Below are 26027 nucleotides of genomic sequence, written 5' to 3'. Positions count from 1 at the left end.
TGCACTTTATAAGCACTTACACAAGTGCATGGATTGTGCTCTTCCTAACAGAACCAAGATGCTATCCTCCAAAAAAAGGAAGCCAATCTGGTGGTCCCCTGCCATAAACAAACTCTACAACAGAAGAAAGAAACTGTTGCAAAAAAAGAGTAAAATCCCATGATTGGAGGAACTCCCTGGTCAGCCTCAATAAGAAGCTGAGATCCCTCATAAAATCCCCCAAAGCTAGTTACGAAAACAAAATTGTTACTGATTCTAAAGACAATCACAAAGCATTTTATAGCTATGTCAAGAATCTCAATGGCAACACTCAGATCTGCTCTGCGTTACAGCACAATGGCACTAAATATACAAATACTGATATTGCCCACATCCTGGCAGATAGGTTCAGTGCTAATTTTACCCCTCTCTCACCCCCTAAAGGGCCTATCTCTATACCGGAAGAACGCAAAGTTCCTGTAATCATGGCTGCACAGGTAAAAACCACACTCTCTAAGGCCAAGAACACAGCATCCATGGGACCTGACAACATCCCAGGCTGTGTTCTACATGAACTACAGAATGAACTGGCACCCCACCTAAGCAACATGTTCAATCATAACCTCACCTCAGACTTTGTGCCCGCAGAATGGTGCACAGTGATGGTTATCCCACTTCACAAAGGGGGAGCCACCATGGACCCCGAGAACTACCGCCCTATTTGCCTAACGAGCCTGGTCCGCAAGGCTATGGAACATATCATCATGGAACTTATAAACAATGACATTGGTAATCTCTAAACTCAAGACCCCACCCAGTTCAGGTTTGTAAAAGGCAGATCATGTCTCCTAAACCTGATACACTTCTTTGAAGCAGTCACCAAAGCCACAGATGAGAGTAAAGTGGTTCACACAGCCTATCTAGATCTCGCCAAGGCTTTTGACACCATCCCCCATGCTGGAATTATAGATAAACTCACTAAACTAGGTATAAATCCCTATGTCACAAGATGGGTTGCCAACTGGCTCACTGATAGAACCCACACTGTGAAAGTAGTAGCAGACTCCAAATCTGACTTCAGACCAGTGACAAGTGGAGTACCACAGGGTTCAGTCCTGGGTCCTCTCCTGTTATCTACTTTTCTGAAGTACAGGCAAACACAGAAGGTCTTTGGCTAATGCAGTTCGCAGATGACTGCAAACTAGGACCCATAATCAAAACTCCTAATGATGTGGACATCCTACAAAAGGGCCTCACTGAGACAGATGCTTGGTGTCAAAGCCATGGGCTCAAGCTCAATGCCAAAAAGTGCACTGTCATCCCCTTTGGTAAAAACTCTGTACCCATGAGCTACCACATAGGTGGTAGTCTACTTAACATCAAAAGTGTGATAAGAGACCTTGGGACACAGGTGGACAGTAGTCTCTCCTTCGATAATCACATCACCACAGTAGTCAGGAAATCCTTCTACGTGGCACATCTCATCACAAAAGGTTTCTCATCCAGGAAATAAGAGGTCATTATTCCCCTATGCTCATCACTCATTAGACCCATTATAGAGTACAATGCCCCTTTTGGTATGTACCTCACAAGACATCTACAACAACTGGAAAGGCCACAGAAATACCTCACAAAGAGGATTACCGGCCTCAAACAGATGCCCTACACAGACCGTCTCAAAAAACTCCAGCTTTACTCCGTCGCATATCGCCTACTCAGAGGTGATCTCTGCCTTACATACAAATCTATGTCAAACCCAGAGCTGTTGGACATGCTCCACTTAAAGAAATCCCTCTGAGCTACATGCTCTAGGGAACTAAACCTTGTCACCACAATAAACAGAACATGCTGGAGGGCTAGATTCCTGTCCCAGAGACTTCCCATACTCTGGAACAAACTACCTATCTATATCAAATAAAGCTCCTCATTAGCACTCTTCAAGAAAAATCTTGATGACTGGATGGGAAATAGGAAATTCACCCCTGGGGATCACCTCTGGGGCTCTGCTCGACAGGGGCACAGGAAAATAATTTTCTTGGGTGGCGAAAGCCAGGGTACCTTTATGGCTAGGCTTATATAGGCCCTAGGGCCAATAGCCTAATACCTACCTATGAACATTATACATCACTTGCAAACCATCCAGTCATTGTCAGTTAAGCATTATATAGCTCATTCAAATCCCACCTGTTAAACCTTGTTCCTGCGCTGCATATATTGTTCCCACAATTACCATTTTTTTTCCTATGTAGTTTGCTCCTTCCCTTTTGGGTGGCCGCAGTGGTGCAGCCGTTAGCATTCTCTGGTTCGATCCTTGGCTGGGGTGTCTTCTGTGTGGAGTCTGCATGTCCTCCCTGTGGTCGCATGGGTTTCCTCCGGGTGCTCCGGTTTCCTCCCACATCCCAAAGACATGCTGTAGGTGGATTGGACACTCTAAATTGGCCCTAGTAGTGAGTGTGTGTGCCTTCTGTGGAAGGATGGGCGCCGGGCTGGCAACTCGACACCGTAAAACTCCACTGCCAATCATGAGCGGACAGGTGATCCGCTGTGGCAACCCCTAACCAGGAAAAAGCCAAAAGAAAAGAAGTTTGCTCCTTCCCTTTTCCAAGGATCCCAATTCCAGTTGTTTTATCTCTGTTACTATATTCACTACTTCTAGTAATGATGTTCTACACTTTGATTTCCATTTTCTAGTAATTGCTTTTTTAGAAGCCACCATAATTAGACTTAGCAAGGCTTTACTATGTCTAGGCAATTCTGATTTTGTAGCATAACTCAAAACAATCTCCCCAGTCAGTCCAATCTGCTCACCCAGCATCTCTGACAGAGTGGTCTGCAGGGAATCCCAAAAGTCTGCCAACTCATCACAGTTCCAAAAACATGTTCCCAGCTACCTCTTTCTTGCCTGTCACACCTCAAACATTTGCTATTCAGCTGAGGAAAAATTCTTTGCAGTCTACTTGGGGTATAAAAATACCTATGTAAACACTTCTAGGCAAAGATCCTAAATCTTCTAGACTTTATTGCATATTTGGGAGATATACATGTATCCCCCATTGTCTCTTTGTGAATTGCTTATCCAATAGTCTTAGCACATCATTATGCCTTGTAGTGTACAGGGCCTCTGCCCTTAATGTATCATACCCAGTTCTGTTTTACAAAACCTGCATTTGTCTGTTTCTGCCACATGTTCAATAAACTTTGTAAACCAATGTTTATGTAGTCCACTATCTTGGGCTGCCAATATTAACCTTTCATATTTTGGTTTAAATGAACATCTCTTTAACCATTCCTGTGTCAGATCCTGATTGACATGAGGATTGTTTCTGGAGTTTTCTGTACTTGCAACTATATCTATGCTTTTTCCACATTTCTTGCCTTCTCATATATTTTCTTTTGTTTTTTGTTTTTTTTTTGGCACATTCAGTTGCTGTCTGATTCTTGTCCATTTCTGGTTTGATTTCCATTCCTGCTTGACTCTGATATGCTTCTGCTAAACTAAGCAGGAAGTCATCTTAGACTTGTTCTCCTCACATTTTAAAACTTTCACTATATTTGCAACTGGAGAAGTCAGCAAATATGTATGCAGTCCTACGACTGCAGATTTATAAATGTAATAAATTTCAGGGAGGTCAATACCTCCTGGCATATATAATTTTGGTATACACTGCTTTTTATATATCATTTGATAAGCTTGAAGCACTTCAATTGTTTTCCTGTTCAACTGATCCAATACCTTTTGGAGACAATCAATAACCCCAAAAGTGTAAGTTAGAACAGGAAGAGCAAATTTGTTTACAGACTGGACTTTGTTCCTAAATGTCAGGGCTATTTTCAGTATTAATTTTAGTTTTAAAATATTCCTTACTGTGTTTTGTTCGCATTTGTTCATGTCTTATTGTTGATCCTTCATAACTTCCAAATATTTATACACTCCATCCTGCTCAACTTCCTTTACATCGCATTCCTGTCCCAGACTGTTATTTTATTAGTGCTGCAGCTGTCCCTCTAAATTTTGCTTTTGCGCATTTATCAAGGCAAAATGGCATTGTTATATCATCTGAGAAAGTCTTAACTACTTGTAGTTGTGCTTTCAGTTTCTCATGTGATGAACTATACCATTTTAAATCATCCACAAACAGAAGAGAATTGTGTACACTTGGTTGTTTTCTGGGAGCCAAATTGTAGCCATGGCATAATCTATCAAGTAGACAGCTTGAATGGGTTAAGGGGAAGACAAAAGAGCAGCAGTGTTAGAGTCACCCTGGAATATAACCCTTTGAAATTTTCTCTCTGGTATAATAATTTGTCCTTTATCATGGCTGGCTTAGCTAGAAAGTAGTTTGCCAATGTTTCATGGTCACTGTAGAGTGTACCTTATAGATCTGTAAGCACTCCTTTATCCAAGAATGTGGGATCCTGTCAAATGTTTTTTTTTTATTTTTGTAATCTAGCCATGCCATACTTGGATTCTTCCCCTTTTTACAATTCTCCATTATGACTTTAAATTAACAACAAATGGTTTGTTGCTCCACATGTTACTTTTCTGTTCCATTGCCACAGTTGAGTTTTCTTCTAAATGACTATAAACTCTGTTGGCAAACTGTTCTTGCAGTAAGTGAGTCCAGATGAGGAGACACATCAGCAGCACAGTGCTTCTCAAGCAATTATACTGTTTTGAAGAAAGTGGGCCCTCAAATAGATTTGCAACAGTAGTCAATTCAGTGGCAACTTGAAGAAAATAGAGGAACATATATGCAAGTAGTAATGTTTTGCCTCCATCATTTAGATGAAGGTACAATTGCTGTACTAAAGATATTCACAAAGATAATCATTTTGGTGGCAACTCCCATGAACTTAAAAACACATTTATTTAAGCTGCATTGCTCTCCCCATCTCATACTGTTTTTGTTTATTTATTTGGCTTAGTTGATGGTATGCTTGTTGCCTTTATTTAATTAGGTTTTTAGGGTAATGTTTGTGTGTGTTTTATTTCTATTTTAATATGGATATACATGCAGAATTTTGCTTTTGTGTACTGTATTTTCAAAGTGACCTCCAGTTTTCTGCTGCATTAGTGTGTGTGTGTAATTTGATTACTGTGTTAAGACTGTGGTTGTCATTTCCATCTGCCTCAGTACACACTCAGTATAGCCACTTTTTTGACTGTATGCACTCAGACATGCAGTCTGACCACATGACAGGAGATGGTCAGTCAGTTTCATCCACGGACTGGGTCCCTGACCACCAATTACAGCCAATTTATTGACTGTATCCATTTCAAATGTCTGATTAGTCTGAAGGTGAATGAACCTGTTAAACACTGATAACTTCACTAATTAGTTGAACTTTGCAAGCCAAGAAATATAACACTCTGGTTGTCTCAGGAAAGGAAGACAGGACCAGAAGCTCAGAAACATCAGTATTTAATTACTTCAATTGTTTGCATCTCTTTTTTCAAAAACTTTTCTTAGATGTTGTAATATATGTGTAGGGAATACATATGCAAGAACCACTCCAAAAAAAAATCACTGATTTTTTACTGAGATACTGCAAACTTGACAGTATTTCTCATCAGTTCCATTCTAAGTGATCTGACAGCACAGACGAGGGCACTGTAATTTCCACAGTTATACCCCTGCAATGTGCGTTTCCCATACAAGTGTTGCACCATCTATGAAGTGTTCTTGAAAAAAAAGATACAAACATAACTGAAATAACTTTTTTAAAAAGGATATTTTGTTAGTTTCAGGTCCTGTCTTCCTTCCGAGTCAGTTAGCATATTATATTTCTTGGCTTGGAAAGCTCATTTAATTAGTGAAGTTCCTCTAAGCTGTTATCAGGTTTACTCACCCTCATACAATAAAAGGTTTAACAGGTTTACTACTTTAGGAAAAGGAAATACAGCAGCTTTATATGACAACACAGAGTCAAATAGTTGTGAATTGCGAGCCTGAATAGCTTTATGACATCACTGGGTGTGAAATAAAAAAAAGAGTTACAGGTACCTTGCTGTGTTTGTTTTCCTTAGGAAAATACTTGCAAAAGTGATAGACACTGAGATGCAATAGCAAGCAAGACAAATTCCTAATGATAGTATCACAGGATTTCACTCAGTCACAGCATGGTATGCATGAGGAAGTTAAACAGGCCAAACATGCAACAGAGTGGAAGAAACTTCTAATTTGTGTACATGAAAATATGGATTCATCCTCTAGGATGGAAATACACTCTGAGGAAAAGAACTTCTGCTTTTAGGGTGTGGTTATTCTTTAAATGAATACATAAATACATAAATCCCATTCGGGATGTATCTCACCCGACACCTGCAGCAATTGGAGAGACCCCAAAAGTTCCTCACCAAAAGGATAAAGGGACTCCAAAATCTGTCATATGCTGCCAGACTGAAGAAACTCCAGCTCTATTCAGTCGCATACCGTCTGCTCAGAGGTGACCTGTGCCTGACATACAAGGCCATGTCCAACCTGGAATTAATGGACATGCTCCACCTCAAAAAATCCAAATCTACCAGATCCACTAGAGCAAGCGACTTAAACCTTAGCACGGATATAAATAGGACATGCTGGAGGGATAGATTTGTCACCCAGAGACTCCCTATGTTGTGGAATAAAATCCCGGTCCATGTGAGGCAGAGCACCTCGCTGGCTCTGTTCAAGAGAAATCTTGACCGGTGGATGGGAGATCATAGGTTTACCCCGGGAATCATCTCTGTGTCACTGCTGGACAGAGGCACAACAAACTAATGGGCACAGTATTTTTTAACATAAGGGGTGGCGTAAGCCACAAAAACTCTGGGCTAGGCTTATAAATGCCTTAGGGCAGATAACCTAGTATAAACCTATGAACCTATAAATACATAATAGAAATAATAGCCACATTAATACATTTCAGCTTGCTTCTGTTACACACACACAGTGGAACCCACTGCAACCAACAACATACACACATATGTACTCAACCACACACAGATATGTCCACTGTATTAGAAACATAACTGACTCTGGGCACCTCACGTCTGATTATGATGAAATGAATACATACATAATGACAACAATTACTTTAGCCACAGCAGTATATTTCAGCTTTTGCTGTCCAGTACATACAGCGAAATACATTAAGACCCACCTCACAAGCTTTCTCTCTCTCTCTCACACACACACACACGCAAAAATGTGTCCTCCAATTACACCCACGTCACTGTATACGTGAAACTTAAATCCCTGAATGTGATCAAATGAAAGAATACACAAATAACAGCCTATACTGACATATTTATTGCTGTATGACACATGCAGGGCAACCCATTGCTTCTCCGTGTGGCAGCATGCACATACACACAAACCCATATGCTTAGATGTGACCACCAGTGACAGCCACTTTACTGACTGTATACACCAAAGATAACAGACTGTGACCGAATGAATGAATAATAACCACAATAGTATGCTTCAGCTTATAGCTGTCAGATGCATTTAGAAAAAGTCATTAGAATCCCTACAAACACACACACATATTTATTTTTCCACCAATTACAGATACTATAATAACTTTGTACACCTCAGATGCCTATGACCAAATGAATGAATACATACATAAATAATAGTCATAGTTATATATTTAATCACACTGCTGTCAGATGCAGCCCATTACACACCAACATACAGATATGGTCACCAGTTACAGGCACTTTACTGACTGTGTTTGCCTCTGATGACCAGTTATGACACAGTGAATAAATAAATACATAATGCCCACTGTAATATAGTTTGGTTCTTTACTATCAGATCTGCATAGTGCAACCTCCTTCCCCATGAACACATACACAGAAACACACATACAAAAATAAATAACTAAAAATGCATACTATATCATGTACAATTTTCCCATGTGCTCACCACTGGAATTTTCTCAAGATGTTTTTCAGTTTTGATTCAGGTTGCCTAAGGCACCAATCACCTGATGTTGCTGATCCAATGGGAAAGACTGCTCAAGGCTTTATCAGCCCAAACAACTCATTGAAACACCACTCCATTTAAAAGTAGCCTAGCTGATTCAGCTGACTTTTTTCTTTACAGAAATTGAAAGACCGTGCATGCCAAGTCTTGAAACAATAAAGTCAACTACTTAAAATAAATAACTAGAAAGAAAGAAAGAATATTTAAAAAATCTTATTTTTCACTTGGGAGATCTGCAGTCCAGCAAATCAGTACCAGAAGATGCTCCTGTTCCTCTGTATGTTTGACAATATCCCAACCATGCTAAAATACATGAGATTAATATGGAAATAACTTTTTACTAATCCTCTCTTGTGACCATCAGTAGGCTACCTGAAATACAGATGCCCCTCCTCAGGGTTGAGAGGAGTCAGTTGAAGAGGTCTGAGCAGCTTATGAGGATTCACACTGCATGCCTTCCTTAGGAGGTTTCCTAGGCACAGCCCACTGGGGTGAAACCTGGAGCAGACCCAGGATATGCTAGGGGCACTACATCACATTTCTATCCAAGAAACACATGGGGATTATGGAGGATGAAGTAGGCACTGATTCTAAGGAAAAGGAAGTCTAATCTAATCTGCTTAGAATGCTAAGATCTAAGATCCTCCTGGAATGCCAAACGCCTCACTTTGTCTTGGAAAGAGAGTTCAGCTAGTCTGTGAAGGAACCTCATTTCTGTACCTTGTAAGTGTAATCTCATTCTGCTAGTCACTACATAAAAGCTCAAGACTACAGATGAGGATGATGTCAGAATGACCAGTAAATTGATAGCTTTGTTATTTGGCTCAATTCTAGCATCATCAGCACAGTCCAGTACAGTGCTTGCATTGCTGCTGCTAATGCTGCACCCATCATCTGGTCAGTCTCCTGATCTACTCTACCTTCACTGGTGAATAAATACCCAAGATGCTTAAGCTCCCCTACAGAAGAGACCTGTTTCCCCTCAGATGAAGGGGGAAATCCAATTTTTTCCAAGATAAATACTATGAACTTTGATATGAAGGTGCTATTCATCCCAAACTCTTCACATTCAGCACTGAACTTCATTAATGCAAACCAAGGTTAACAGTCACTCCAGCTGAAGAGGACATTATACGCATACAACAAATATGCAATCACTCTTCCAAAAGAAGACACTCTCCAAACCTGAAAGATATACTGAAATGCTGTCAATGAAAATCATGAAAAGGAGGTGATACAAGTCACTTTCTTGGCAGAATCCTACCTCAGTGGTAAAGAAGAAAGAAATAATTTGCAATACAAAGAAAAGCAACAAACAGCATTCAGTGATGCCCCTAGGACAAAATATTAATGTAGACTGTCCCAGTTAACTTAGACATGCACTCCAATAGCTGTGCAAGGATAAAATGTTGATATACTGATCTGTGACAAAAATGAAATCTGCACTGTTCTTGAATGAGTGACTCAACTACCAAATGAGTTCTCCTTTACAGCATCCTGGTAGACACTTTCTCATGGAGGCTGAGTAGCATGATTTCCTTGAAATGGGAACCCATCATCCTGGCCTTTAATTTGAAAATGGGCTTCACCACTCCAGTCTGTCAATCAAGCCTTCTGTAGAACCTTAGAAAAGGTACATTAACCTGTTCTACATCCTTTGGGATTTCCGTGTGAATATCATCCATTTTAGCCATCTTGTCACCAAGGAACTTCTTTCATTCTGCAGTAACTTCTTTTACAGAAATGGGCACAGTCCACCAGGTGCGTCTGGTACTGCTTCCTGGATGAAGGACACTTTAATCTGGTTCAGGAGTTCCTCAGAGAGTTTCTTATACCTCCAAACAATGCATCCATTTAATGTTAATAAAAAAAAGAGTCTGTAGAAAACAAAGAATAAAATCTAAGAACCAGCCTTTGGTAACCAACAATTTGCTGATTCCATTTAAAGTCAGCATTTTACCATCCTTGCTGAATGCAGCCTGCAGAATATCCTTCTTTCCTTCACTGATTACTGCAAATACTACTTTCCTGGCTTTTTGTTATCTACTGGTCAAATCTTGAGACCAATCCTAACAACAATGTATGGAAGGCCTCTTTCTTTAAACTAATGGATTCCTATACCATTGGTATCCATTAGTGGGGTATGGGGTTACTTCTGTGAAGGTCTCCCAATCACTGAAGCTCTCACTGGTGAATACCACCTCCACACCTGGCTAATTCATTGTTTCACAGTATTCCTATTCTGTCTGAGGTCTTCTTATTCTTTGGGGGGGAGGGGGGGTTAAATGTCTGGCCCCTTTTTGTCCATCCCTATCCTTTTAAACCAGCTTGCCAAATAAAAGCCCTTCCAGGAGAACAGACCTCTAAACTCCATGTATAATAGGGGCACAAAAAAGTTATGATACTGTCTTGATACTGGAAAGTGACATATGCCAGGAACCATAAAGCTATTATTATACCTCAGATTGAGTATGGACTTCCCCTATCAACAGATGTCTCACTTTCTAACTGCTCAGCATTACAAAATCCTTGAAAAGAACAAGCTCAGGTTTTGCTGCTGTCACCAAGGACAGATCACCACAGCTTAATGCCCAAAGAGCTACAATTCCGAATGTCTTCTCCCCCACACTGATGAAAACTACATGTCCTTAAATAAACCTGCACACTATGGTGCAGCCAGCCTTGTGGTAGTACCTTCATTATTCCAAGAACCAAATTAATTTACAGCTGATAAATCCTTTTGTCCTCTTGCATCAGAGATCTGATCCTTCCTTTCATCATCCAGTGCCTGTAAGAACTCTGAAATATACTTACTGTTCAGAACTTCTCTCCTTCAGCACCTATATGTGTCAACTTGCATATTTAAGCTAATTCCCAATGTAGTCTCTAAATTCAAATGATTACATCTCAGCATTCTGCACTGTGTTACTTTTAATTCTTATTTCCACATAATGTGTACATATTGACAAAGTGCTACTATTATAGTATGTAAGTTTTTATATCACTTGTTCAACTTTTTTACTGCTCCTGTATATTTCACTTCGATTATACACAATTCCTTAGCGCTATTTTTACTTATGTCCATGGTGTTTCTGTAACTTCTACTATTTGTACTGTAAAATATTAGATGTTAAGTTGTCAATCTCACCTTCATTCTTGCTTGATGGGGTTCGGCTCCGACTCGGCACTTTGCTAAGCTCGAGAGTCACTTTTACCAGCTCGAGGCAGCCCCATATCCCATGATGCAAGGCGGTAAGTACCCAGATCTCGTTTGCCGCTTCGCTGATGAGGTCCTCCTTTTACCAGCTCCTGGTAAGTGTTTTATATTAAACAGTCTTTAGCCCCTTTTCACTTTTAAACTTTATATTTAGCGTTTTTAAGTTATATTAAGCCCTTTTGTGACTAAAATTACCCTTACTCCTTAGTTTTTTTAGTCAGGCCTTCTCCCCTCCCCCCCTCCCCCCCCGTCAGGGTGTGTGTGTGTGTGTGTGTGTGTGTGTGTGTGTGTGTGTGTGTGAGAGGTTAGTTTCTCTTTTTTTTCTCCGATAACTTTGTTATCTTATTGTGACTGTGTTGTGTGTGTTTTGTGCAACTATGTCCAAAGAAAGGGTCTCAGGCTTCAAGAAGTGTGACTCGTGCTGTCAGAAGATGTCTCTGACAGACGGTCACACTTCTTGTTTATATTGCCTGGGACCTCTCCACCTGCAGGACTCCTGTGCGATTTGTCATTCTTTTAGCCAGAGAGTCCTGCAGCAGAGAAGAAATAAATTGATTTTAAGGGGCCTTCTTAAACCGGAGGGCTCTCCGGCTAAGTCGGCTCCGAGTAAGACTTCAAAGTCTTCCAAGGCCCAGGCTTCTGTGTCCAAGCCTGCGGCCTCGGTTCCGACTCCTCCCGAGTCGAGATCGGCTCCGGCTGGAGCCGATCCTGGTTTACAAAGACCTTCGGCACCGAGGGCTATCGGTGCCGAAACTGTTTCAGTCACATCGGTGTCGGCTCCGACTGGCTCCGACCACCATGTGGCTCAGGCTTCGGTGTCGGCGCCGACCGGCTCCGACACCGTTACTTTTATGTCTGTATCGGCTCCGGCTGGAGCCGATGCTTCTAGACCTTCTGTCGGTGCCGAGAAGTCCTCGGCTCCGACTGTATCTATGGTTTCGTCGGCTCCGATGGTTCCTTCGAGGAAGAGGTCCAGGTCCCCTTCCTTGGAACCAATACTCTCGGCTCCGGCCTCACCTCTCCTCTCGGAACGGAGCCATCGGAGCCGATCATCTAGGTCATCCAGGCTTTCAGACCATGATTTAGAGAGGGTGGTCAGTAGATTATTGAAATCACAGGCACTGGCCCAGATGCTACATAGTCCGTCTCAACAGACGACTATTAGTCCACACCCCTCTTGTAGTTCCTCCTTCAACTCTACCTCAGAGTTTGGAGCTGGAGTCTTCGGGGATAGTTTCTGCTATGGCTGAGGGGCGGATACCCCCCCCCCTTCTGCACCCTCAGCATCTACTCTTATCTCCTCTTCGAGACCTTCCTTAGAGGGATTCGGTGGTCAGGCTTCCCTGGTCTCCTCCGAGGGGGTGAGTGGCATCGGACCCTTGTCCGACCCCGCTCTTCCCCTTGGAGCCTCGGCCTTGGTGAGCTCGGCTCCGACATCTGCCTCGGAGCCTTCCCTTTCGGTGGGCCCTGGAGTTCCTGTTTCTTCGGAGCGGGTTCTCTCGGACCTCCCTGGGAGGGGGGCCTTCGAGGTGATGAAGAGTGTGCTGGCCACTGGTCTCAGCCAGCAGTCTATTCCCTTAGCTCCTCCCTCTACAGTGCCTGTAGATATCTCTGCCATCCCTCTTGCTCCCGGACCCAGAGATCCTCCGCCTCAGGTTTCCCCACTGGGAATAACCCTCTCTTCCGAGGATTCTCCTGATCAGTCAGGAGATCCTCCGCGTAAGAGAACTTGTAAGAGGAAACACCTAGACTCCCCTGAGTCTATCACTTCAGATACTGACTTAGATGAGTCGGAGGGATCCCCAAGATCCCCCTCTGAGGATGTCTCCTTTTCAGACATCCTAGAACTCCTAAAACAGAGGGGAAACTGGCCCTCCACAAATCCCTCTGAGGATGAGTCGGTGTACCTGGAGGCGTTTGGATCTCGGCCCTCCACCTCCTGGGTGTCTCCGCCTTTCGACCCCCTTATGGAGGTTATTGCTCGAAAGGCTTGGGCTGCTCCTGACTCTGTAGAGCCAGTTCCTAGGAGGCCGTCTAAATTTATTACTGCCCCTTCGAATAAGCAATTCCTTACGAAAGGTGTCCCTGCTGATGCCATGGTGGTGGCGGCTGCCACTAAGAAGGAACTTGCAGATCCTTCCGTACCTGTCCATCCTCCTAATAAAGATTCTAAGACCATGGATAGGTATGGTAAGCGGATGTTCTCTTCAGCGACCTTTGCTATGCGCTCGCTGAACTACTTATGTCACTTCACCAGACTCCAAAGGGACATCCTTAAGGAACTAGGTGAAGTGGTACAGGATCCCACAGCTGCAGGGGCTCAAGAAAAAATTTCTTTCGCAGCTAGGAATCCTTAATTCTATTGCTAACTCCTCCATGCGACTGATATCATATGCAGCAGATGGAGCGAGTAGAGCCGCAGGTACAGGTGTGGCTCTTAAGACGCCAAGCCTGGATGCGGCTCTGTGATTTCGCAGATCCCTTTAAGGCGTCCTTCACAAATTCTCCCTTTGATGGGTCAGCTTTGTTTGGCCCTCAAGTGAAGGATACATTGACCAGGTGTGAACAGGACGGCAAGACTCTTTCTGCCGTAGGGGTCCGTTTTTCCACCCCTTCTAGACCTTACCCTAAAGGACAGAAAGGTGGAAAGATGTGGTTCCGCAAATCCCAAGGAGTCACGCCGGATACACGTGGTCAGTTTACCCCTAGAGGCAGAGGGGGTAATAATAACAGACGCTCTAGAGGCAGAGGGGGTCCACAGAACCAGGGAAGCAGAGAGCCTCTCTCTGACAAGCCCTTCCAGCATCCCTGAGATGTTGCCCGACTGTCCATCCTTGGAGGCAGTCGGGGGAAGACTATCGCTGTACCCAGAAGCCTGGCGTTCCCTCACTCAAGACAGATGGGTACAGTTGATCATATCCGAGGGTTACAAAATTCCTTTAGAGGAAAGTCCCTTCGTTCACTCAAATTCCCTTCCAGATGTACCACCCGGTCTAAGGGAAGTTGCAGAGTTAGAAGTATTAAAACTTCTGCAAAAAAGAGCCATTCAGCCAGTTACAGCAGACCATTCAGAGCCGGAATCTACTCAAGATTCTTTTTGGTCCCCAAAAGGCGGGAGACTGGAGACCAATATTGGATCTCAGCAGACTCAACAAGTCTGTGAAGAAGACAAGATTCCGAATGGTCACTCTTCAGTCAATTCTGCCCTTCCTAGAGAAGGACAACTGGATGTGCTCAATAGATCTTCAGGACGCGTACTATCACATAAAAATTCACAGACGCTCCAGAAGATTTCTCCGCTTTCGGCTGGGGTCCAGTCATTTCCAATTCAGAGCCCTGCCCTTTGGTCTCACTACAGCCCCCAGAGTGTTCACCAAATGTATGGCAGTGGTCATGGCTCACCTGAGACGTCAAGGATTCCAGGTGTTTCCGTATCTTGACGACTGGCTCCTTTCAGCCACCACCAAGCATCAACTACTTCAAGCCAGGGATTACACAATAAATCTTTGCACTCAGTTGGGAATTTCGATAAACTACGAAAAATCCTCCTTATTGCCCTGCCAGTCTATTACTTTCATAGGCGCAAACTTAGACACTGTTCGGATGTCAGCAACCCTCACAGACCAAAGAATCTCAGATATACAAAGTCACGTGAGGATCATCCTTGCCAGCAAAAAGGTGCAAGCCAGAATGGTTCTGAAGGTGTTGGGACTCATGGCTGCGGCTATTACCCTTCTTCCCCTGGCCCGCTTTTGCATGCGTCTTCTTCAATGGATGTTGTTCACCCAGTGGTCTTACCAACAACTTCCCATGCGTCACCAAATCCTGGTGACACAAGCTTGCAAAAACCACCTATCCTGGTGGATTTCTTCTCCCCAGATTCATCAGGGCAGACCCTTTGTATCCCCGGCCCCGGTAGTCACAGTCACTACGGACGCCTCCCTGATCGGGTGGGGGGGGTCATTATCAGGGCAGGATGGTTCATGGGATGTGGCAACCGTTCGAATACCACCTGCACATAAATGTCCTAGAGATGAGAGCAGTGCTTTTAACGTTGCAAGCCCTCAACGACTTTCTTCCCTTGGGAACAATTGCAGTTCACACAGACAACATGTCTGTAGTATGGTATATCAACAAACAGGGCGGAACCAAGTCCTACCCCTTGTGTCGAGAAGTTCTCAGACTTTGGCAATGGGCGATCTCCTCTCATCGGTTTCTGGTAGCAACGCATTTCCCTGGGAAAACCAACATTTTAGCGGACAGATTGAGCAGAGCTATTCTCATGTCTCACGAGTGGTCTCTCAAACAATCTTTAGTGGAGGAGATTTTTCTAGAATGGGGCCGCCCATGTTGCGATCTTTTTGCTACTCCCCAAAACAGCAAATGCCCAGACTTCTTTTCTCTCTTCCCACTGCCAGGCCATCCCCCCAGAGACGCTCTAACCCAGGATTGGCCCCAGGGACTTCTTTATGCTTTTCCTCCTTTTCCATTGATTCCACAAGTACTCCAGAAAGCCACCGTTTTGAGAGCCAAAATGATTCTCATTGCTCCCTATTGGCCTCGACAAATTTGGTTTCCGTTCCTCCATCGTCACCTTTTGGTGCAGCCGTGGCATCTGGACCCAGTACCAGACCTTCTGATTCACCAATCGGGTCAGCTGCACCGGTCTATCCCTTCTCTCAACCTCACAGCTTGGTTGCTCCACTTCCGTCCTTAGCCAGGCTTCCTATGATCTCTAATCCTGTTAGGGATATCATAGTGGCTTCACTAAAATCCTCTACTAGAAGGATTTATACCAGCAAATGGAAACGCTTTTCTTATTGGGCAAAAGCTAAGAATATTGATCCCTTTACTGCTCCAGTTCAAGCAGTTTTGGATTTCTTAGCGGAAATCTTTCACGCGGGCTCTTCTTCTTCCACTGTCAAAGTTCAATTAGCTGCTATCTCGAACTTTCATGTCGGGTTCTCAGATCACAACATCATGTCCCATAGGCTTTGTAGAGCCTTCTTAAAAGGAATCTTTCTCCTGAAACCTCCAGTCAGGAGTCCTCCTCCTCAATGGGACCTAAATTTGGTGCTGACATCCTTGATTCTTCCTCCCTTCGAGCCAGCTGTTTCATGTTCCCTGAAGTTTCTTTCATGGAAAACACTCTTCCTGGTTGCTATTACCTCGGCTAGGAGAGTGTCTGAACTTCATGCTCTCTCTGTTCGTCCCCCTTATTTGGTCTTCCACAAAGACAGAGTATCCTTGAGAACTAATCCGACCTTTCTGCCCAAGGTCGCCTCAAAGAGTAATTTGAATCAGTCTATTGACCTTCCTGTATTTTTCCCAAATTACTCAAACAGATCAGAACAAAAATGACATTATCTTGATGTTCACCGCCAACTCAGATATTATTTGGACAGAACAAAACAGTTCAGGAAATCCGATCAGCTCTTTATTTCTTATGCTGATAACAGAAAAGGCCTTCCCGTCTGTAAAGTGACCTTATCTAGCTGGCTTTCTTCTGTCATCTCTGAAATCTATCAGCACAGGGGAAAACAGCTGTGCTCGAAACCTAAAGCACATTCAACCAGAAGCTTAGCCACTTCCACAGCCTTTCAGGCTAGACTTCCATTAGACACTATTTGTGCAGCAGCCACTTGGGCCACTCCTCATACCTTTGTTTCTCATTACAAATTGGATTTGGCCTCCAGGGACAGAGCCAGTTTTGGCTCTACAGTTCTCAAGAGTCTGTTCCATTGAGCCACCCAGGATAGAGGTGCTAGGGACGCGGTCCCATCAAGCAAGAATGAAGGCGAGATTGACAACTTAACATTGAGAAGTTATGTACCTACCATAACATTCCATGTTAGTTGTCTTCTCTCGCCTTCTTTCTTGTGACCCTCCCTCCTGCCCCCTGGCCTGGACAGACCTTCTTTTCTCCCTATATGGAAGACTGCTTCTTAAGACCAGCTAGTTGTCTGGTCTTCCTTATAGCCCATCCTTTAGGCTTTTTGCTTCTCTTTCCTTCTGGAAAGTTTTTTGTGCTAGGTGTTTTTACCTATAGGTACCAAACGAGATCTGGGTACTTACCGCCTTGCATCATGGGATATGGGGCTGCCTCGAGCTGGTAAAAGTGACTCTCGAGCTTAGCAAAGTGCCGAGTCGGAGCCGAGGCCCCATCAAGCAAGAAAGAAGGCGAGAGAAGACAACTAACATGGAACGTTATGGTAGGTACATAACTTCTCATTTTCTTAGTTGCATAACTACATTTATACTTCATTTACAGTTTACAATAACTGTCTAATCTGGCACTAAAGAAGGGTAATGCTACACTGCTGGACTAAAATAGAGCTTTACTGAGCAAATGTTTTTGAATAAAGTGTTCTTCAACAGACTCAAGTGTAGTGTTGGTGTCTACTTTTTGCTGAAGGAACAAAGGGAGATATTTTACTGGACTAACTAGTGCTTTCCTTTGCTGTATGACTGGGACATGGCTGACGAGAATCCTTTGTGGATTAGCCCACCTATCCATTCAACATAAAGAATATATAAATAAATAAGCAAACAAAACAAATTAATAAGTAAACATGCTTTGGTTAAAAATGTTAAACTGAGACATGATAATCTCCAGTCATTGCCTGGGTAAACAAGTAGTGAGGAAAAAATATGAAATGAACCCTGGTGCAACAGCCAGAGGGTTCCATGTAACTGACTTCATCACATATATGCATACAGCGTAATAAGCAGCACAGAAACATGCAGTATAAAGTATGCTACTCGAATCACATTAAAGGTATGGGTTTCACCCTTTGTACCATCACTGAATATGTACATTATTTATTCCACTCAAATTAGATCCCTCCCTGAAGACAAAAAGTTGTACCTGGCACAGTCCTTATGATAACAGGGTCCTGGAAAGTTGTGTTTTCAGTAAAGGTACTGCTCACCTCAGGGAAACTTGTTGGGTTAATATTCTCTGTAGACCAAGAAATTAAAAGAGAGAGAGAAAAAAAAAACATTTTTAGTAATGTTTTTGCCACCACTCACTTGTCAAGCAATCCTCTGCATAAATTAGACATGCACTGAAATCAAAGCAGCAACAGGTGTACTGTGGTCTAAAACCATTAATCTGGTATGGAGTATGCATTTACTTGAGTGACAACAAAACCTACACATTCACAGTCTGGCAGTCACACATTTTTGCTGAACTACTGAGGAAATGCTTACCTCTTCAAGACTTCTAACAATATTTATGGCTGCGAGTTCTGTGAAGCTTATTTAAGTGATATTTCTTTATGAGGTACAGCCTATACTGTCACTCAAAGTCTGTTTTACTATCCACATGGCAACTATTTGAACCCTTGTGTGCCTTACTAGTCCATTTGCCCACATTCTCTCATTACTAAGGATTAGTCCCACCTCCGCACATTAAACCCATCCAGCTAGTCTTCATACAACTCTTTCAGGCTTTGTGAATGGACAAGCCTGCAGGGATAAGACGATAAAAAGACTTAACCCCTCCTTTCCAATTCTACGGGCTGATAAAGTTCCTCTAGACCACAAGAGAGGGCAGCAGCGATAAGTAGGCCATTAAGATGTAACACTAAGGTCAGCACACAGTCTGCTCTTCCCTGGCTTTTGATCAGCAGTTATTTCCCATGATAATTACTGGGATATATATCCAAACCTACAGTAAATGAAAAGTAAATGAGTCATCAAGCTGCTCCCCTATTTTGCTGTAGGAATAACCTCTTAAGTGTCTAGCTTTCTCCTGCAATCTTGCTGTATTACCTTAATAACCCCCCCCCCCCCACAATATCATACGGCCACAGCATGAGCCACATAAAATGATAGAATTAACACATGGATTTTAAAATAGTTTCTAGTCTTAGTAGTGACACAGTTCTCACCATTAGGCCGTAGAGACCTTGGTCGCAGTGGCTGGCAACCAAGCAACTTAACCTTCATTGCTATTCTTTGGTTCCAACTTTGGGGGGAAATGCGGATGAAGCGTGACACAATGGAAGGAATAAAATTGTTACGAACTTCTTTCTGGTTGTCTGTGTTGCTTTCAAATTCCTGAAATAAAGCAGAAGCAAATCAGTGCTCCCTTCACGTTTAAGATGACAGAGTATCACATGAGGCAGTTTAATAGACTTACTCATAGTCCAACACATCTACTTGTTAGTTCGCTGCACAAGCCACTCAAGACTTTAGCTAACCTGCCACAATAACGTTGGATTTCATCTAATTTATCAGGGGCAGTTATCCCAACAATCCTTCAGTTCACAACCATAACACTGACTTGTCTACCCACAGATACACTCTAATAATAAAATGATACCAACACCAGAACAACTATTACTCCTACTCCATCTGAAGGGCGGGGCCACTGATTAGCAAATACTCCTAAATTACTCTAGCCTCTCAACTTCAATTACCTGCTCTCATTGAAAACAATCTAAATTCTTTTGTACTACTTAATGCTTCTTACCCTATTCAAAGTTACTATCATCTACAGTCATTACCTAGATTTCTTTCAATTCTGATCATTCTGTTCACAATAGTAAACTCTAGGATTATCTTACACAGGAAGTTTTACACACACATTACCCTAAAGTGTCACCAGACCTGAAATATCTTCCACATCTCCATTCTTACTTCCTCAGATATGTAAAATACCATTCATTACCTTACCCAAATTTAGAAGGAAGCAAATCCTTACCATGTTCTTTCAAATGAAAAATAAAGCTAATCAACATTCTTAAAGCAAATCCCTTAAAATGCAAGCCATCCTCCAATTACTATTGGGAGACATTCAGAATAACCCTGGACCATAGTTCTTATCAAGCAAAACCAGTTATCTGCCAACCTCAGCAATACCTGAGCTAAGCATCTATTGCATCCCTCAACTGTGGAAGCCTCAACATTAAATTAGATCAAGTGCAAATGCAGATCTTATAACACATCTGCATACTAACAACCTGTCTCCCTTACACGCATCAAAAATGTTAAAAATGTTACATAACTGGTCTGAGTTCACAATCTCTCTAGTAAATGTGTTTTAATTCTAGAGCACTGCAATATCATCTTCCTGGGACACAATAAATATGACTAACAGCTGTCTCTCTCTCCAACCACCAGTTCTACCAACTAATCACAGAACCCACCAGGCCTAATCAGACAGCTAACTATAACACCATCCTAAACATCTTCATATCCAGCCATCCCTTTTACATGTCATCCACCCCAGTGCACCTCTCAAACATAAGCGATCACTAGGCCATTACATTCACTTAGTTATTAAAGAAACACAAGCTCCTACTAATCTTACTCTCCTTCCAACCAACACCACAGCCAACTCGCAACTTGCTGAGAACACCATTAGCAATACAAACTAACTACTTATATCTGCGAAGCAGCTACCTTCCTTATAGAAATCCTACATAGTACATAAGATAATTTACTTTCCCAGAAACATAGATTACCTACAGCTATAAATCAACCATGGTTAATCCTGAACTCCAGTAATTTGACAAGCAGAGACAATGCTGAAAACCTGGAAACAGTCATGTTTTACCTGTGACCATGACACCTTAAGTTATGCAACCAAGCCAAAAAAAAAACACAATTACAAGGTCTAAAACCATTTAAAACAAACAGACACACACAAAAAAAAACAACCAAGCCAGGAATCTACAGAAACCTCTATGATCTTTAGCAGCTTGGCTAAGAAAACTTTCAAGGGGTAAAACATTAAGAAAACCTCCTGTCTTAAATACTCTTCCTCCATTAAATCATTAACACTTAATTAAATCTCCAACTGCATTCAAGATTTAACCCATTCAGAACCAACGTATTAAATTTATTTATATATATACATATATATATATATATATATATATATATATATATATATATATATATATATATATATATATATATATACACACATTCTTTATAAAATAGTTTATTTTTGATAAGAATGTCGTCATATTGACCAATACTATTTTTTTTCTGAAATCATTCCTTGTAAACCCCCAACTTCCCCATTATGAAAAATCTTAAAATGTTCAGCTATAGCGCTATTTGGGAAAAAGATAACTCTTACCCATCTATAAAAGTGCCTAAACCTTCCAACACCTCAGACTTTATGCCTATCTCTCTCTCTTACCATACCTGAGCAAAACTACTAGAAAAAAACTGCTTACCTTCTTCCTTTACCAATATAGCACATTCTCCTCTCATCAGCACAGCTTTAGGAAATGCAAGAACATACTAACAGTCCTTCACCCATTAACTGACACTATACTCATTAACACAAATAAATTACTCCTTCCATGTGCCATATTCGTCAAGCTCATCAAATCTTTTGACTCAGTCAGTCACTCACTCCTGTTAAATATAATGGATCCTTATCACTGCCACAACAAATTCACATAAGGAGTTCCTCAGTGATCCATAATTGCACCTACTTGATATCAATTTCTACTCCTCCTTCACCTCTGACAGTACTGTCTTTTAAGATCTTCAACATACTCTTCAAATTTCCACCACAGGCCAGGCTAGCTTGTGTTTATACATTATATATACATATACACATACACACATGTATCCTAATGGGTTGTTTTATACTATGCAGTTAACATTCTCTGCTTTACGTAATCATCCTTACTGTACTCTCAACTGCCAAACTGGTACTACTATTTAAATATCCTATTCTGGCTACAATTTTTTTTTTATCATAACTGTTGTTTATTCTGTACATTCAATATTATGTTGTGACTTATATGCCAGCCTAAACACAAGCAAATAAATTTGCCTCTCTGATTTACATACCATGTTGTTTCCACACTGTAATTCCTTCTAACATTAAATTAACATATAAGAAAGAAGCACTAATGTATGTTATGGATGACACATCTCCACTTGAACATAAGATCTGAAGTAGGCAGACTTCATTTGTCTGCAACCTGTGGGTATCGGATCCGACCTCGGATCCGAGCCGGCATTTCAAAAGCTTAGGCACCGAGCTCCTAGCTCCTCCCTCTTACCCATAACCCCTTGCCAAGCCCTGACTGACCTCAGATTTCGTTTGGCGCTTTCAAGTTGCGACGGATTCTTGAGCTCCTGGTGTTTTTTGGTGCAGATAAGTTATTTCTGACAGAAAAAGTTTAAAAAATCTCAACTTTTTTTCTCTTAATTATTTAGTGTTGAGTGTGTAGGCTTTCCTCTCTCTTTATTTTTAACTTTTCACGGGTTTTTGCGTAGTTTGTGTGTGTGTGTTGTTTTAGGCCTTTTAGGGCTTATCATGTCCGAAGCCCATAAGGCTGTATTCTCTAAATGTACCGAGTGTGGCCATAAGCTGTCCCCAGCGGATGGCCACACTCGTAAGTCATCTTGGGGTTGAACACCTGTCATCTGGTTGTACCATTTGTGCAGGGTTCAACCCCGAGCTTTGAGGAGCGGAGGTCGAAGCTGGTGCTGGCGGGACTTCTCCCCAGATACCGCGGCTTCTGCCCCTTCTACTCAGCAAGCTGTTGCTGTGGGCTCTCCTCCTCTGGCTGGGACTCAACCTCCCTCTAAGATGCCGGAGGAGAGAGAGTCTTCTAGGGAGAGAGAAGAAGGAGAGGCACAGGAGAGGCACCACAAGCGGAGAGCCGAAACCTTCAGTTCGGCTCCTCCGTCTGCGGCCTCCCCTGTGCCTTCTAGCTTTCCTCCTCCTCGGCTCCACTCCCTCCGGTTCTCTCCTGGGCCCGAGGAGGAGGAGGCTAGCCCTTCAGCGAGGTCCCCGAGGCGGCTCTCTAGGTCCGCTTCGGTGGCCTCCACCAGATCCACTTTTTCTATGAGTGAAGCAGATATGGACCGGATGATGAGGAAATTCATCCAGGCCCAAATGCAAATGGGAGTGCTCCTAGCCCCCCCCCATCCGGGAGGGGCTTCGACCCCTTTTTTCGCCCCTTTGGCTCCTTCTCCGACCCATACCACGGGTTCGGAGCTGTCGGCGCCGGGCAGAGTTGGATCCGGGGGTGGTTCGGATCCGATAGGTCGGCGCACCTCAGATCCGTCCCATCCCTTGAGTGCTTCAGGTACTTCGGACCCGACCTCTCGGAGCCAAGGACCGAGCCTCGGATCCGAGGGAGCTGGTGTGTCTTCGGCTCCGTCCAGGTCGGAGCACACCGGTCTCTCGGATTCGACGGTTTCGGCTCCGGCTCCGATCCGTGCGTCGGATCCGAGTGGGGGTCGGCTCTCGGGGTTTAGAGAAGCTGGCTCTCCCTCGGCCTTTGACGTAGTGGAAAGGGCACTGTTGAGGACTACCGGACCCCCGGTCCCTGCCACGGCTCCATCCCGCACTCCCTTGCAGTTGGGCCAGGCCCCCACCAGCCGGTCCCAGGGACAGCCGCCTCGATGTCCCAAGTAGTTCCCTTGGAACATCCAGCTGCGGAAGAGTACTCCTCGGACAGCCCCCCCGAAGAAGTACCTCGGAAGCGTAAGTGCAAAAGGAGGCACATGGACTCCCCCGAGTCCGTTACCGAAGACACAGACTTGGATGAAGGGAGGGCTCCCCAAGGTCACCCTGAAGGCGTCTCATTTGGAGACATTATGGAAATGTTGAGGATCAGGGGGTGGTCTGCCCCAAGGCCCCCTCAGACGAGTCTGTGTTCTTGGAGGCATTCGAGGCGGGCCCATCTACCTCTTGGGTGTCCCCTCCTGCCGACCCCTGGTGGACCTTATATCCATCAGGCGTGGAAGGATCTGGACACCGTTGAGCCTGTACCTAAGCGTCCTGACCGCATCCTTTCCCCTCCGGCGGACCGCACTCACTGGAGCAAAGGCCCCCCAGTAGATGCCATGATGATGGCTGCAGCCACTAAGAGGGAGTTGGCCCAGGAGAGTCCCTTTATGCATCCTCCGGGCAAGGAGTCCCGCTCGATGGATCGCATTGGGAAGCGAGTTTTCAGTTCAGCAACCTTCTCTTTGAGAGCGCTGAACTACATGGCACACGTCATCAGGATGCAGCGGGATCTGATTAAAGAATACGCTGCATCTCCCCCAGAGTCCATGTCGAGTGAGGATAAACAATTATACTCCACCCGAATGGCCACTCTCAGATCAGTTTCCAATACATCTATGCGGCTGCTTTCTCACGCTACTGAGGGAGCCGCTAGAGCCAGCGGAGCAGGCCTAGTCATGAGGCGACAGGCCTGGCTCCGCCACTGTGATTTTGCAGAGCCCTTCAAGGCGACCTTCACGAATGCCCCCTTTGATGGTTCTGCCTTGTTTGGCAAGACTGTTCGCGAAACATTAGTCCAGAGCGAAAAGGACGGGAAGACGCTGTCTGCCGTCGGAGTCCGCTTCTCAGCTCCCCAGAGGTCCTTCTCGAAGAACCAAAAGGGACAGAAGTAGATGTGGTTCCGGAAATCGCAGCAGTCCCAACCTGCTCCGGATAACCAGTCCTTCCGTGGCAGAGGAGGACAGGGAGGTCGCCGTCCTAGAGGCAGGGGGGCTCCTAGCAACTTTGGGTCCAGAGAACCTTTCTCTGATAGACCCACGCAGCAGCCCTGAAGGGTTGCCCAGCTGTCCGTCTCTGGAGGCAGTCGGGGGGCGTTTTTCGAGGCACCTGACTTCTTGGGAGTCCATCACAACAGACCGTTGGGTGCTTCATGTGATATCCAGAGGTTATTCAATTCTCCTATACAAGGTTCCCAGATCTCGCAGCCTCCCAGATGTTCCACCCAACCAAAGGGAGGCAGCAGCTATCGAAATTGGACAGCTGCTAGAAAAAAGAGCTATCCAGTGCGTCCCCCCAGAGCAAACCGGGTCAGGGTTTTACTCCAGGTTCTTTTTAGTGCCAAAGAAAACGGGGGACTTAAGACCGATCTTAGATCTTTCCCTGCTGAACCTGACAGTAACCAAGCAAAAGTTCCGGATGGTCACCCTTCAATCTATTCTCCCCCTCTTGAGGGAGAACGACTGGATGTGCTCCATAGACCTCAAGGACGCGTACTACCATATTCGCATGGACAAACGGTCCAGGAGGTTTCTTCGCTTCCGGCTGGGAGCCAGTCATTATCAGTTCAGGGCCCTTCCCTTTGGTCTCACCTCAGCCCCCAGGGTGTTCACCAAGGTCTTAGCTGTTGTATCGGCCCACCTGAGACTCCAGGGATTGCAGGTCTTTCCGTACCTGGACGACTGGCTCCTGACAGCATCATCAAGGCATCTTCTGTGCTCAGCCAGGGACTACTTTCTTCGACTAGCCCCAAGGTTGGGCATCACTGTCAACTGGGAGAAATCTTTGCTGCATCCCACACAAGTTATAGATTTCATAGGAGGAAGGCTAAACACCAGGTCAATGCGAGCCTTCCTCACTCCAGACAGAATTGCCAACCTGAAGTGTCATGTAGCAGCGGTCCTGCAACCATTTCCGACTGCAGCTTCGGTCCTGAGGGCCCTAGGTTCGATGGCGGCAGCTATTCCGCTTCTTATTCATGCGCGCCTACGCATGCGGGTTCTTCAATGGACCCTTCAAGTTCAATGGTCCCCTCTCAGTTCCTCTCTCAACTCTCAGATAGCGGTCAGCAAAGCGTGCAAGGATTCCCTTCTTTGGTGGCTTCTGTCTCCGGAGCCCCTGTCAGGGAGACCTTTTTGTGCTGCTTTTCCCGGAGCCACAGTGACCACGGACGCTTCCTGCCTCGGGTGGGGGGGGCATTCTGCGGGAAAGATTGTCCAAGGCACGTGGAACCCCACAGAGACATCGTTGCATATAAATGTCCTGGAAATGAGGGCAGTGCTCCTAGCGTTGCAAGCACTTCACCACGTTCTTCCTTCAGGGACTATTGCAATTCAGACAGACAACATGTCGGTAGTCTGGT

The 26027-nt window shown here is 44.1% G+C and overlaps 1 protein-coding gene across 1 annotated transcript in view; it reads right to left on the bottom strand.

Annotated features, from left to right (window-relative positions):
* The window catches only part of LOC122792239 (discoidin, CUB and LCCL domain-containing protein 1-like), a 1730428-nt gene that overhangs the window by 226681 nt on the left and 1477720 nt on the right, over nt 1–26027 (bottom strand). The window contains exons 10-11 of the mRNA XM_044059988.1: nt 19065–19233; nt 18038–18130 (exon numbers count right to left, since the gene is read on the bottom strand). Coding sequence (XP_043915923.1) covers nt 18038–18130; nt 19065–19233 — 262 coding nt within the window. The remainder of the gene's footprint in view (nt 1–18037; nt 18131–19064; nt 19234–26027) is intronic.

The sequence above is a fragment of the Protopterus annectens genome, chromosome 1.part2 (assembly GCF_019279795.1).
Source record: "Protopterus annectens isolate FY-2018-M chromosome 1.part2, PAN1.0, whole genome shotgun sequence".
NCBI classification, from domain to species: domain Eukaryota; kingdom Metazoa; phylum Chordata; order Ceratodontiformes; family Protopteridae; genus Protopterus; species Protopterus annectens.
Note: the sequence above shows the minus strand (reverse complement) of the source record. Positions and strands in the feature narration are given on the sequence as shown.